Source organism: Plecotus auritus, assembly GCF_963455305.1.
Source record: "Plecotus auritus genome assembly, chromosome: 3".
NCBI lineage: Eukaryota > Metazoa > Chordata > Mammalia > Chiroptera > Vespertilionidae > Plecotus > Plecotus auritus.
In genome coordinates this window covers 112,115,077-112,129,686 of record NC_137772.1, presented here as the reverse complement: position 1 = coordinate 112,129,686, position 14,610 = coordinate 112,115,077, and the positions used below count along the sequence as shown (strand labels likewise).

Genomic DNA, 14,610 nt, shown 5'->3' with positions numbered 1-14,610 from the left:
TGAGCACTAAAGGGTCTTGGGTTTGATTCCCAGTCAAGGGCATGTACCTGGTTGCAGGTTTGATCCCCAGGCCAGGTGGTCAGGGCGTGTTTCTTTCTTTATCTATCTCTCTCTCTCTCTCTCTTTCTCCCTCCCTCCCCCTCTCCCTTCCATTCTCTCTAAAATCAATGGAAAAAAATAACCTCAGGTGAGGATTAACAAACAAACAAACAAAAAGCAAGCAGGACATGCCATCAGTGATGGGTTCTGATACTCACCAATCCTATCCTGCTCAACTTCCCTTTGAAAAGCAGAGTTTGTGTGCATGTTCTTTGTCACTGTCATAGAGCTATGCCTCTAACTTTGACTTTCAGTTCTCAGTTCTACTTAAAGACTTAGCCTTTTAACATTTAAACTAATTACAACAATGCAGCCTTTTCTCAGAATGTTTTTGAAACCCTCTCTGAAAACCACAGAAGGGAAACAGTTTTATGTCTTTACTCCCTGCATTCATCCTCAAACAGGGTCACCCCATCATCAATCAGCCACTTTATTTACTTTCTTGGTTCCAAAGTACTTTTCCCCAAAACTACAAGCACCCTCAACAAAGAAGAATGAGTGTGTCAATATGAGATACATGTGCAGTTGAAAGTGGGTGAAGAGGGACTGCTTTTGGGGGACAGCGTTTATTCACGTGCATGCATCTTATTTATGAGAAACAAGGGCCGTTACTTCAGAGTCCCACTTGGTATACGGAGATTTAGAAAAATGTGACCCTCACCCTGACTAGTTGGTTGAGTGTTGTCTCATGCACCAAGAGGTTGCTGGTTCGATTCCTTGTCAGGGCACATGTCCAGGGTTGTAGGCTCAATCCCCAGTAGGGAGCATGCAGGAGGCAGCCAATTGATGGTTCTCTCTCATTGATGTTTCTCTCTTCCCCTTCCTCTCTCTCTTTTTCTCTCTCAAATCAATGTAAACATATTTAAAAAAGAAAAATGTAACCCTTACTTTCTAGGGGCTGACAATTCAAAAGAGACAACCCTGATGCCCAGAAGAAATGAATATGAAGACTATAGGCTGAACTACCAACTCCATGGGCAGGATTTTTGTGCTTAACATGTATGCATATATAAAAAATTACCCTGTTGTTGAGGCTCTACTCATGAGGCTGGGCTTAAACTTCAAGTTATTTTTCAAGCAGGGTTGAAAGATTTGAACTGAACTAACTGGTCATGCCCTCGGGCTTATCAATACTATACTGCACCCCAGGGAAAAAGGCTTAGTCAGAACAAGAGTGGGGGTTCCACTGGGAACCAGGCCCTTGAGTCTCCAGCTGCCTCCTTACCTTAAAGCCCAGCAGAGCTGACAGCTCCTGGGCTTTGCCATGCTGTAAGATGTTCCCAGCATTCGTGACAAAGACCACAGGCACCCGCAGCTTCCCCTGAGCATTCACCAGCCTGCGGAAGGCTTTCAGAGCAGCAGGGATCACTCTATGGCCCCGCACCAACACTCCATCGATGTCCAACAGGAACCCAAAGGTAGGCTGGCTCTGCAGAGGAGAGAACAGAGCCGCCACTGCCTAAGTCAAGAGGCAGAGAGGAAGAAGGAAAAGACCCTTAAAAAGAGGGACTCGGGCCCAGCCTGCATGGCTCAGTTGTTGAGCCTCGAACTATGAACCAGAAGGTCAAGGTTGGATTCCTGGTCAGGTCACATTCCCTGATTGCGGGCTCAATCCCCAGTGTGGGGAGTGCAGGAAGCAACCGATCAATGATTCTCTCTCATCATTGATGTCTCTCTCTCTCTCTCTCTCCCTCACCTTTCCTCTCTGAAATCAATAAAAATATATTTTAAAAAGAAAAAAAAGGACTTGGTGCTCTCCCTCCAGGGAGCATGGCCATGCCTTTCCCTTTCCCCTCCCCATTCCAGCCCCAGGCATATTACCATTAGCTTCCTCAACTCCCAAGCTCCAAGAAGGCCCTTCCTTTACCTTTGCCCAATAAATGCTCTTTAAAAAAAAAAGAGGGACTCCACATTATTCTCAAGTTGCCCAGGGCCTGAAACATAAAATGAGGACATGGGATTTCTGATAGAGCAAACCCATCAATAATAAAGAATTGGTCCTTTTTCATGTATGTTTAAACACATAACTACTTTGTTAAAAATTATTTTTCCAGCCTGGCTGGTGTGTTTCAGTGGTTGAGCATTGACCTATGAACCAGGAGGTCACGGTTTGATGGCCAGTTGGGAAACATACCAGGGTTGAGTGCTCGATCCTGTGTGGGACGTGCAGGAGGCAGCGGATCAATGATTCTCTCTCATCATTGATGTTTCTATCTCTCTCTTCTTCTCCCTCCCTTTGGGAAATCAATAAAAATATATTTTAAAAAATATTTTTCCATAATTAATATAAAGAATTTTAAATTGCAAACTAGAAATTAAAAACATAATCCCTGCACTTTATTTTTAAAAATTTTTTTTATTGATTTCAGAGAGGGAGAGGAAGAGAGAGACAGAAACATCAATGATGAGAGAGAATCATTGATTGGCTGCCTCTTGCATGCCCCTACTGAGAATCAAGCCTGAAACCCGAGCTTGTGCCTGACTGATGTGACTGGGAATCGAACTGTGACCTCCTAGTTCATAGGTCTACGCTCAACCACTGAGCCACACCAGGTGAGCAATCCCTGCACTTTAACACAATCAATTAATATTTTCTGTTTTTAATTAATTTATTTTCAATCTTAACCTAAAGACATGCTTAGAGAGAGGGAGGGAAGGAGGAACAGAAAGAGTGAGAAACAGCGACCTGTTGCCTTCCATCCACACCCCAACTGGGAATTGAAACCGCAACCCAGGTATGTGCCCTGGTAGGGACTTGAATCATCAACATTTTAGTGCACAGGGCAAAGCTCCAACCAACTGAACCATTATGGCCGGTAAAATATTTTCTTTTTATCTACTTTTTCTATTCTTGTTTGTCATATAGCTACAACTATACTTTATATGTGTAGTTTTTCATCTTGTCCTTTTTGCTTGACATACAAGCATTTTTACCTGTTATAATAGCCTTCATAACCATCTTTTAAAATTTTATTATAACCACACACACACAGGGTTTTTAAAAAACTAGAAATATAAATATTTTTTAGGGTTCTTGTCTCCTTCTTCCACATAGTGCTATTCCCTCTTGTATATTTTCCAGAAACTTTTTTATAGTCAAAATTTCTTATTAACATACAAATGCTATATAATAAAGAGGTAATATGCAAATTGACCATCACTCCAACACACAAGATGGCCACCCCCATGTGGTCAAAGATGGCCGCCCCCATGTGGACACAAGATGGCCACTACAAGATGGCTGGCAGGGGAGGGCAGTGGTGAGCAATCAGGCCAGCAGGGGAGGGCAGTTGGGAGGGACCAGGCCTGCAGGGGACGGCAGTTGGGGAGGGACCAGGCATGCAGGGGAGGGCAGTTGGGGGGGGGGGAACCCAGGCCTCCAGGGGAGGGCAGTTGGGGGGGACCAGGCCTCTAAGGGAGGGCAGTTGGGGACAACCAGCCCTGCAGGGGAGGGAAGTTTGGGGGGGGGGGGAATCAGGCCTGCAGAGGAGGGCAGTTGGGGGCGACCAGGCCTGCAGGGGAGGGCAGTTAGGGGTGACCAGGCCAGCAGGGGAGGGCAGTTAGGGGTGAGCGGGCTGGCAGGGGAGGGCAGTTGGAAGGAACAAGGCCTGCAGGGGAGGACAGTAAGGGGCGACCAGGCCAGCAGGGGAGGGCAGTTAGGAGTGACCAGGCTGTCAGGGGAGGGCAGTTAGGGGCAATCAGGTCAGCAGAGGAGCAGTTAGGCGTCGATCAGGCTGGCAGGGGAGTGGTTAGGGGGTGATCAGGCTGGCAGGCAGAAGCGGTTAGGGGCAGTCAGGCAGGCAGGCAGGCAGGCGAGCAGTTGGGAGCCAGCAGTCCTGGATTGTGAGAGGGATGTCCAACTGTCCTTTGAGGGGTCCCAGACTGGAGAGGGTGCAGGCTGGGCAGAGGGTCACCTCCCCCCCACCCTGCGCACAGATTTCATGCACCGGGCCTCTAGTAGCATTATATTGTTTGCTTTTTTCACTTGGTATGTTTTGGTTATCTTTCCAGATCAATACATAGCTACCTCTTAATCATCATTTCTAGCTCCATAATATACTGAGTGAATAATCCACTAAACACTGTTTCCCCTATATTAGACATTTAGGGTTTTCTACATTTTTACTACTATAAATAATGCTATAAGGAACCTCTTTATGCTGATTTTTCCACATTATCCATTTTTCCTTGAGCTAAATTCTTAAAAGTAGGAGTAGTAAGTCAAAAAACTGCAAATATTTTAAAGACGTAACACCTCCTGACAAATTGTTTTCCAAAAACACATCAACTTACATGGCCACTGGTAATGCATTTTACCCTTGCCAATACTGATTTACAAATGTATCAAAGAGTTTGTTAATTATCAAACGTCTAAATTTAAAAGTTAAAAAAAAATTGTATTTCATCTTGTTACGGCAGAAAGCAGGCCGGCGAAAAATGACAAACCAAATGCACTTGGAGGTACAGAAAAGTACTGTTTATTTGCACTGGTACTAGCTCAGCGGAGTCCTCTCCAGAGGCTGAGCACTGAACGCGGCGAGGTTTTTGCCTTATATACATTTTTAGGTTTCTTGTCTCCCATATATGGCATACATACACATTCTAGACATTCTTTCTATGTTACATGCTAAGCTTCCAGGTATCTGTTGCAGTTAGCAAATGAGGGGCGGGGCACCTCAACTAAGCAGAGCTTGGACCCTCAGCGCCAGCCAGGGGTTGCTCCTCTGTTGGGCACAGGGCGGGCGGCCCGCCTCTCCCTATGCCTGGTGCTGCCCGCCCTCCCACGGTTGCCCCTTGCTCTCGACTGTTTCTCCTGCAGCTTCGCACCCACAGCTGCTCAGAGCCTACAGCCAGGGCCCTGGCACAGTGTGAGCCACAGCAGGGTGGGTCTGGGAGCTGAGCAGGCCCATGCTGACCCTCTAGGGCCTGGGCCTCAGTAGCCGCTTCCTGTTGCCTAGGCTACTGGGGGAGGGCTTGGTTCCTTATCTGTGCTTAGGGGGAAATTCCCAGACCGAGGCCAGAGAGTACCGTGTGCATATGCACGTAGACCTCCCCCTCCCCTGCCTCTCACTGTCAATCTGTCAAGAAGGGAGCAAGATTACAGAAGCCAGGGCTGTGGTTACGGTGATGCAGCCAAAAGTGGGGGTTTTATTTGCTCTCGATTTGCCTTCTCAATCTTAATCTGTATTTCTTGGATTTAAAAAAATATTCATTCAATTTCTTATTTCATAAACTATTAATATATGAGATATTTTTCAATTGTCAAAAAACCTAACCTAACTTGTTTGCTAGTCTCCTTTTTTAGGGTGACAAGTGAAGTCATTCTTATTTTGTGCATAGTGTTCCTATGTGAGGATCAACCAAAAACAGACAAACTGTTCCAGACCTTCACTAAGCTTGGGTGAAAGAACAAACTCATCTAGGACACAAAAACTCAATAAAACTGCTTCATTTGCATAAGTGCAAAGCAATCATGAGTATTTAAGTTCTGAGTAAACAGAATTAAACAGAGGTAGGTTTTTATAAGATAATTTTGAGCTAGGCAACAAAGGATTTAAATATATGCATTCATTTAACAGTATCTATTGAGAACCCAATCAGCACCAGGCTAGACAAGCAGGCAGAAGTGGCTCTGCCAAACAGTTCAAGGGGAAGACAACTAAACAAGCAGCACAGGCCCTTCTACACTGAACACTATATTAAGAGACTAGAGGCCTGGTGCATGAAAATTCATGCACTGGAGGGGGGTCCCTCAGCCTGGCCCTTCCCCCCTCACAGTCCGGGAGCCCTGAGGGGCGGGAGGTGACCCAGGGATCAGGGGAAGGCAATGCCCCCATCACACCTCTGCTGCTGCCACTGCCAGCAGCACAAGCCTTGGCCAGCCCTGGTTACCTGAGCCTCGGGCGGCTGGGCAGCCGCCATCCAAGGCTTGCTTGCACCTTGGGCCAGCCCTGGGCGGCTCGGGGGCTGAGGGTGGGTCCAGCCGCACCATGCACCTGCCGTCCCCCTTCCTCCCCGGCTGGGCTGAAAGGACTGGGGGATTCTGGCGGGGCTGAGAGGACTGGGCACCACCATCTCTGTGATGTTATGATGGTCAATTTGCATATTCCCTCTTTATTAGATAGGGACCTGAGAGTCTGAATCAGGGGTACCTTACCTATTACAGATGGGGAGTATTGGCCATGACAAGATTAGCCAACATAAAATAAGGAGCTTGAAACAGGAAAATGGCATCATCAGACTTTTGCTGTTGAAAAATCTTGGCTGCAGAGTGAAGAATGGATAGAGTGGACTAAAGAGAGTCAAGTTGAAGGACACCAGCTGGGATTCACTGCAATCCAAGACAGAGGTGATGGTGGTAGTTTTTACTAGGTGGTTGCAACAGGAATGTAAAGGATAAGGCAGATCAGAGTAGAAGGCAGAACAGCCACACCTGGTAACAATCAGATGCAGGGAAGGAGAGTGGGACCACAGAAACTCCATGCTCTTTTTGGCTTGGGAACCTGGGAGGGTTGGTATCACTCACTGACCCAAGGAATTCAGGAGGAACACCAACTAAGAGGCAGGGGAGGGCAGAAAATATGTCCCACTTTGGACCTGCAACACAGGCAAGTGGAGATATCAGCACTGGACAGAAGGTCCTTGAGATGAAAATCTAGAAGGTCTCTACTCTTAGCTGAAACTTGGGAAAAGACAGGAGAGCCCAAGAAACACAAGCGGAGCAAGAGCTAAAGTGTGGCTCACAGAGAACCAGGAAGAGCATCACCATTTAAGGATGGGCCACGTAAGAGTCAATAGCAAAAGAATAAGGAGCAGCAATTAGCATGAGGAATAAAATCAAGAGGGTGTGGGATCACCCTAGCCGGTTTTGCTTAGTGCATCAGCCCTCCGACTAAAGGGTCCCAGGTTTGATTCTGGTCAAGGAGGATTCTGGTCAAGGGCATGTACCTTGGTTGCAGGGTAGACCCCTGGTCCAGGTCTGGGAGAGTGGGGGAGGCAACCAATTGATGTCTCTCTCTCTCCCCCTCCTTTCCACGCACTCTAAAAAATCAATGGAAAAATATCCTCAGGTAATGATTAACAACAACAAAAAAAAGAGGGTGTGGGATCCAGGAAGCTGAGACATGGGTTCTGGAACAAGGAATATAGAAAATGGAGTTGATACAGTTGTAATTAACCTAGTTATTAATAACAAGAAGGGAGAATAGGCATGTCATTCAGGCAGCTTCACCAGGAAGCTACAGCTTTACACTCCCCAGGGAGCCACCAGTGGTCCATTCCTCACAGATCACTGGGGGAAGGGATTGGACAGGGGGGAGATAGATGCATGCCAGTAAAGTTGGGGGGACTAGAGAAGGTGCTTGTCTGTCAATCACACCTAGGAAGAGGTCATTGGCTGGAATGGGCACGGTCACTGCAAGTGCGGGAAGATTTGGAATACTTAATTCCCTGAACAAAGAAGTTCATTCTTTTGATTTCTCTTGGTTTCTTGGGCTTTCTTGGTTGATTCCTGGCTTGTGGGGCTCTTGCTCCTGTTTCCCGGCATTCTCCTGTGTGGCCCAGGGCCATGAGGACTCCCACATACAATGGACTAATGGACTGCAACTAGCCTTATGCTGAACTGACCCAGCTGCAACATGGGGACAGAAACTTTGGACACTGGCTTTGATTTTAGTTCTACTGAATCCCTAGTTACACTTCTTCTATAACTGGACTAAGAGAAATGGGGCCCTGGAAACCCAGGTATGTGCTTCCACGCAAATAAAAATCACTCATCCTCCCATGTGAGACTCGGAAAATTCTCTTTCTCAGGATAAAAACTCCACCCCCAGCACTCAATGGGGAAAGGGATACCCTACTTCCACTGATAAAAGAGTGACTGCAAAGTAATGATCCCATCTCCCCTCCACACCACCCAGGGAGGGATCTTTCACCTCCTTCACACTAGCTTCTGCAGAGTCTTCCAGCCTTACACAATGACAGCTTCAGTGCCAAGTTGGAAGTAGGAAAGGACACTGGAAAAATAGGAGAGAAACTCAAACCAAGAAGATAGCACTTCTTACCACCAGCAAACGGAGCTGCCAGGAGAAACTTGTCAAGTCCCACATACCATGCAGGGAATGCTTGAACAAACAGCATCTTTCTCTACTCCAATGTCTGATCCTGCACCCCAGACATGTAGATTGTACTAAGCTATATATTTTTATTGAATCCTTGTACCAACACTTTGGGGGTGGGTGTCATTACCTCCAATTGACATTACCTAGCTAAAGTAGCCTGGTTTATACATGGTGCTCATTATGTATTCACTGGATAATCAACTAAATGAAAAAGAAACCAAATTCAGATTAAATTAAAGTTTATAAAATTCAGAGAAAATTAAACTAGTCAAATTGACCCAGTTCACAAGTGCTAGATTAAAAACTCAGCCTCAAATTGAGCTCACAGCAAAGTCAGAGCTCTTCAGGTGACCACACAGCAACAACTCCAAGCACAAAAGGGATCCAGGAGGTACTAGGTCATCCAGCACCTCCTGCCAGCCCCCAGCCACTGAGATCCAGTTCTCTGTTCTCAATATACTCGTGCACCCAATGGCTCTCAACGATCTCTGCAACACCTTCCTTTTCCTCAACAAAACCCACTAGGATTGGGGTCCTAACTGGGTTCCATAGACAGGTTTCAGGATGGCCTTTTTTAAGTGAAGGTATAAGAAAAAAACAAAAGAAATATAAGAAAGAAAAAAAAGTAAAAGTAGCTAGAGTAAAAGGACAAAGGGATACATTTTCTTTTCATTTTTCTCTTCATAAAATCTCTTGAAGTTCTATAGATTTTTCCTGGGTAAAAGAACCATATCTCCTTTCAAATTTCATCATCTTATTCTTTTCAAAGAGAATCACTGCACAGGTCTAAAGGGAAAGAGGGTGTGATTTGCCTTCAAACCCCCAAATCTGGCACAATGCTTAGACCTTTGTAGGTGCTCAATAAAGGTTGACAGAATGTTGAATGCCCTCCAAAATGAAGGTTTAAAGCAAAATAAGGTAGACCTTTCCCCTCAGGCACTTTCTGACCACCCTATATCTTCTCAAGGGAAAAGAGTTGGTAACTCTTTATAAAAAATATATTTTTACTGATTTTAGAGAGGAAGGGAGTGGGGGAGAGGGAGAGAAAGAAACATCAATGTAAGAGCGGAACACTGATCAGCTGCCTTCTACTTGCCCCCTACCAGGAATCAAGTCTGCAACGTGGGCATGTGCCCTGACTGGGAATTGAACCAGCAACCATGGCTGTACAGGACGACACCCAAGAAACTGAGTCACACCAGCCAAGACAGAATTGGTGACGCTTACAAGGACTCTGTCTTTCTAGCACATGATCTACCTTCCTTCTTGTACTGTAGAACACAGAGCATAAATGTTCTGAAAGTTTAAATGTAAAACTCATTTGCCCATAATTTTGAGACAATTAGGGAAATTTTTTAAAGGACTGGATTTTAAGTAACATTAAGCAATTACTAATGTTGTTAGGTATGATAATAGCATTGTGATTATATTAAAAATGTCCTTATTTTCTTATAGATACACAAAGAAGAATTTAAGATTGAAATGACGAGCAATCAGGAATTTGTTTTAAAATCTTATAGGCACCAAAAAAAAGAGGGGGCTAAGCAAAGCAAGTGTGGCAAAATGTTAATAATTGCTGAATCTGGAAGATTTCATAGTACAGTATGTCCTCCTCACTTAACATCATCAATAGGATTTGTGACTTGAAGCAAAATGATAATGAAACCAATTTTACCAAAACTAATTAATATTAACAAAAGTTAAGTACCTACAGCACCTCATCAATCTTTTAACAAAATGACACTATTCAAGAAACTGCTTTAAAAAAAAAAAAAAGAAAAGCCCTAACCGGTTTGGCTCGGTGGATACAGTGTCGGCCTGCGGACTGAAAGGTCCCAGGTTCGATTCCGGTCAAGGGCATGTAGCTTGGTTTCGGGCACATCCCCAGTAGGGAGTGTGCAGGAGGCAGCTGATTGATGTTTCTCTCTCATCAGTGTTTCTAACTCTTTATCCCTCTCCCTCTCTGTAAAAAACCAATAAATTAAAAAAAAAAAAAAAAGAAGAAGAAGAAACTGCTAGCCCTGGCAGGCTCAGTGGATAGAGCATCAGCCTGTGGACTGAAGGGTCCCAGGTTCGATTACAGTCAAGGACACATGCCTGGGTTGCGGACTCGATCCCCAGTAGGGGGCGTGCAGGAGGCAGCCAATCAATGATTCTCTCTCATCATTGATGTCTATCTCTCCCTCTCCCTTCCTCTCTGAAATCAATTAAATATATACATATATATATATATATATATATAGAGAGAGAGAGAGAGAGAGAGAGAGAGAGAGAGAGAGAACGCACGAGGGAGAGAGAGAAACTGCTGTATATTTTTTTTTTGGATTTCTGAAAACTTACATATTAAAAAAAATGAAATAAAAACAGTTCAACTGTGCTGATGGCTGCAACAGTTTTAGTGGTCTTATGTGGCCATATTCTAAATAACCACAAGATTTGCTCTCTTAGACATAAGAATCCTCAATTCCTTTTACTTAGAACAGGAAGGTTTCAGAACAATTTAGCAACATCCTTGAGGATCCCTCATCTGTAACTATATATAGGGAGTAATCATCATCTCCGATACCCAGGTGAATGGTGAATGTAGAGAGAACCAGGCACTTAGCAACATAAAAAGTGAAGGTATACAACTATTAAAAAAAAAATGCCACACTAATAATGCAAGATGTTAATAATAGAGGAAACTGGGGGGAGGGACTTTTCTATACCTTCTGCTCAATTTTTCTATAAACCTAAAACTGTTATAAAAATAAAGTCTATTCTCTTAAGTGAAGACATAAAAAAGAAAGAAATATAAGAAAAAAAGAGAGAAAAGAACAAAGGGATACATTCTTTCTTTTCATCTTTCTCTTCATTCTCCAATCTGTATTCTGATTTGTTTTCTACATTACTTGATTTTGTTTTTTAACTAGTCCTGGGTATTAGGCCATATCCTCTAATTAAAGTTCATATTTTGTCAGTGATAAAATGTGTGGTTTAAGATTAATTTGAAATGAAGGGACTACTTAGATGTTCCTTTGTCTTTGCTTTTTACCTAGAATTGGCTTGGTATGTTTTAAACCAGCAGTCACCAACCTTTCGGATCTCATGGACCACCAGTGGTCCACAGATCACCAGTTGGTGACTGCCATTTTAAATAACAGCATTACAACTATAGTCCACTTCACTGTCTCCTCCAATCACTTCCACATTTGAGATAACTTACTATATGTCAGTCACTGTACAAAGTACTCCACATCTATCTACATATATAAAAGCTTAAGCGACTGAGTGACCAGTAGCTATGATGTGCACTGACCACCAGGGGGCAGACGCTCAACGCAGGAGCTGCCCCTGGTGGTCAGTGCGCTCCACAGCGGGAGTGCCCCTCAGCTGACTGAAGGGCACCAGACGCCAGGGTCACAGCTGGCAAGTGCAGCTTCAGCATGAGCCTCTCCCACCTCCATAGCAGCACTACTGAGTGGAGGCAGTGGCAGGCACAGCGCAGCTGGGATGAGCGGGAGCCGTGCAGTGCCCAGCCTGGGCTCAGGCTCCTCCCCTGTCGCCTGCCGCTTTGCATACTACTGCATCTCTTGGGGGATGTTGGATTGCCGGTTTCGGCCCGATCCTGGTCAGGGCACATGCCCAATGGGGCCAAAACCGGCAGTCCAACATCCTCCAAGGGGTCTCGGATTGTGAGAGGGCGCAGGCCAGGCTGAGGGACCCCACCGGTGCACCGATCTGTGCACCGGGCCTCTAGTTTGTCATAAAAAGTACCGTACATATATTCACACAAAAAACACTGCATAGTAAGTAACACACCAGTTACATATATTAGGAAACTGAAGCTTAGAAAGCTAAGTATTTTGCCTTAGGTCACACAGCCAGTAAATGGTACAGGCAGGATTCAACTCAAATGCTAATACTCTTAAATTCTATGATATCATAAAAATCATTCAGAGATATCTCAGGATGCCAGAATCAATATAATTATAAGTGATGGCAATTATTCTTTATACTTACGTCACTACTTTGCAGTCCTTTTATCAATATATTATCATTCTATGCTTCCAGCTTGGGTACTTTTAGCTCTGTGACACTGGCCAAGTCACTTATCTTCTTTGAATCTTAGCTGTTCCATATGCAAAATGATTACAATGACATAGCTAACAAGAGCTAGAACTCTGGCATCAGACTGCCCTGGGTTCCATATTCTGCCACTTACCAGCTGTGTGCCCTTGGGCAAGTCACTTAACCTCTCTGTGACTCAGTTCCTCCATCTGTAAAGTGGGAATAATAATAGTACTTACCTCATGGAGTTGCTATGAAAGTTATATGGATTAATGATATAGTTGTGAAGTACTTAGTGCCTAGCACAAAGTACTATTTTTTAAAATAAGTACTTAACTTAAAATACATCAAAGGGTTACTGTGAAAGCATTATACAAATATAAAATATTATCATTATTACATACAGAAATTGTGAATTTATAAGGCAAAGTGGCTCAGGGGAAAGTCAGGGTGATGGATATAACTACCTGGCTGAGAGTCCTGGCATGGTAGTATATCAGGTGTTTGACCTTTTAAAGTTTTTCAAAACTTGATTCGTAACTTCGGCTTCCTTACTAACACCAGGATCATGCCTACCTCCAAGGTTGAGAATTAGATATCATTTAAGTACCTGGCACAAATTAGGTACTCTGCCCCAGTTTTCTTTCCCAAACCTACCCCCCCCCCCCCCACCCACCTCCCGACTTAACAGCTACTCATTACAAGCAGGCCCACAAGCCAATGGGAACAAAGTAAAAAGGCCCCATAAAAACCACATTCATCTCCGGGCTGTTCCCTTACAGGTGCAGCACCGGAGCGGAGTCTAGCATGAGTCTCCAAATCTCTTTCAAATGCAATTGAAAATCATAAAAGGTTCTCATCATGAAATCAAAGAGGAAGTGCATGAACCATACCCTGACCAGAAAAATGGGAAGGTAGAAAAGGCCGGGTAATTTGAAGGGCAAAGAGCGGCAAGAGGCCAAGACACAATTTTGGTGCACGTTTGGGATGTTTTGTTTATGCTCTAGGCGGAGTAACTTTTCTTCCCCGCCAAAGACCGCCAAATCGCCTCGAGTCAGGGGAAGGCAGTGCGTGCAGGAAACATTGCTGCTTAAGGCAAGAAAGAAACGCCCTGGAAGTCAGTTGCCTAGTCACGGCCATTTCCCAGGAGGCCAGGAAGGCTTGAGCGGCTGGACCCGCGGCCTCCCCTCCCGCAGCTCCCGGCCTCACCACAAGCCCTGAGAGCCGGCTCACCTGCGCGCGGCCTACAGCGTAACCCTTTCCAGGGCAGCGGCCCCGGAACCCTGCGGCCGCGCACGCCACCCGCTGCCAGGGCCCAGGCGCCGCACGGACCGCGGCAAACAAACCGAGAACAGCCATCGGGCCACCACTTGCGCGCACTACGCCTGTGCCGTGCAGCCAATCAGCGGCCGGAGGTGCCCGAGGCCTCTCGGGAGTTGTAGTTCTGCCTGGGTGTCCAGGCAGCAAGTTGGGCTGCGAACAGGCGCAAGGTCCTGCCCTTCCTAAACAAGACATGAGGTTACAAGCTGGTGTTCAAGGTTGGCATGGCATTCATACCTGCTGACTTCCTGGATCATAGGTTTCAGGCCAAGGTCCCAGCTCCCTGAACCCTTGATGACGTCCGGGGACGGAACTGAACCTTGATTGGGAAGATGTTCTTTTGATGTTCAAATCCCAAGGAATGCTTGTTGGGTGCCAGTTGTTCATTCTTGTGTTTGTAGATATTAGCTATATTCTCTTTTCTGCTGGGCTCTGTGCTATTTCCTGGGGAGACTATATACTGCATAAGTAATCCTTCCAAACTCACATTTTGTAGGGTGGTTGAGACAAGATCCTGAGATGGTAACTGTCTTGAGAGGGGTTGGATAACTAATTAAGCACAACTGTGTGTTCCCACCATTTTCAATGAGTAGGATGCCCGCCTTCCAGACCCCTTGATCTGCCCTTGGTAATAGTTATACTAAGAATAGATGAGCCTACAATATATCTAACTTTAGGAGGAGGACTAAAGGTGGGCATCAGGGATGCTGCTAACTGAGGGGTTAGCAATAAATACCCTTTGGTCCTCAGCTTTGAAGGCTAATATATATATATATATATATATATATATATATATATATATATTAAGATCTACTCTTTTAGCAACTTTCAAATAAACAATCTACTATTAACTATAGTTGCCATGCTGTGCTTTAAGTTCACAGTACTTACTTTATAGCTGGAAGTTTGTACCTTTTGACCTCCTTCAACCATTTCACTCATACCCACCCCAGCCTCTGGTAATCACCAATCTGTTCTCTTATTCTCTATATCTATGAGCTTGGTTGGGGTTAAGGGGGGT

The 14,610-nt window shown here is 45.0% G+C and overlaps 1 protein-coding gene across 7 annotated transcripts in view; it reads right to left on the bottom strand.

Moving 5' to 3' along the window:
• HDHD5 (haloacid dehalogenase like hydrolase domain containing 5) overlaps positions 1-13,659 on the bottom strand; it is a 56,304-nt gene extending 42,645 nt beyond the window's left edge. For 4 of the 7 annotated variants that reach the window (XR_013960213.1, XM_080661905.1, XM_080661904.1 and 1 more), the window contains exons 1-2: positions 13,503-13,659; positions 1,325-1,528 (exon numbers count right to left, since the gene is read on the bottom strand). Coding sequence is in view for 6 of the 7 variants with exons in the window: in XM_080661905.1 (XP_080518031.1) it covers positions 1,325-1,528; positions 13,503-13,628 (330 nt within the window). In the remaining variant the exon portion in view is untranslated. Of the gene's footprint in view, positions 1-1,324; positions 1,559-13,502 lie in introns of all 7 variants that reach the window. The other 3 variants (XM_080661903.1, XM_080661902.1, XM_080661900.1) reach the window with 2 other exon arrangements.
• Positions 13,660-14,610: the final 951 nt, after the last annotated feature.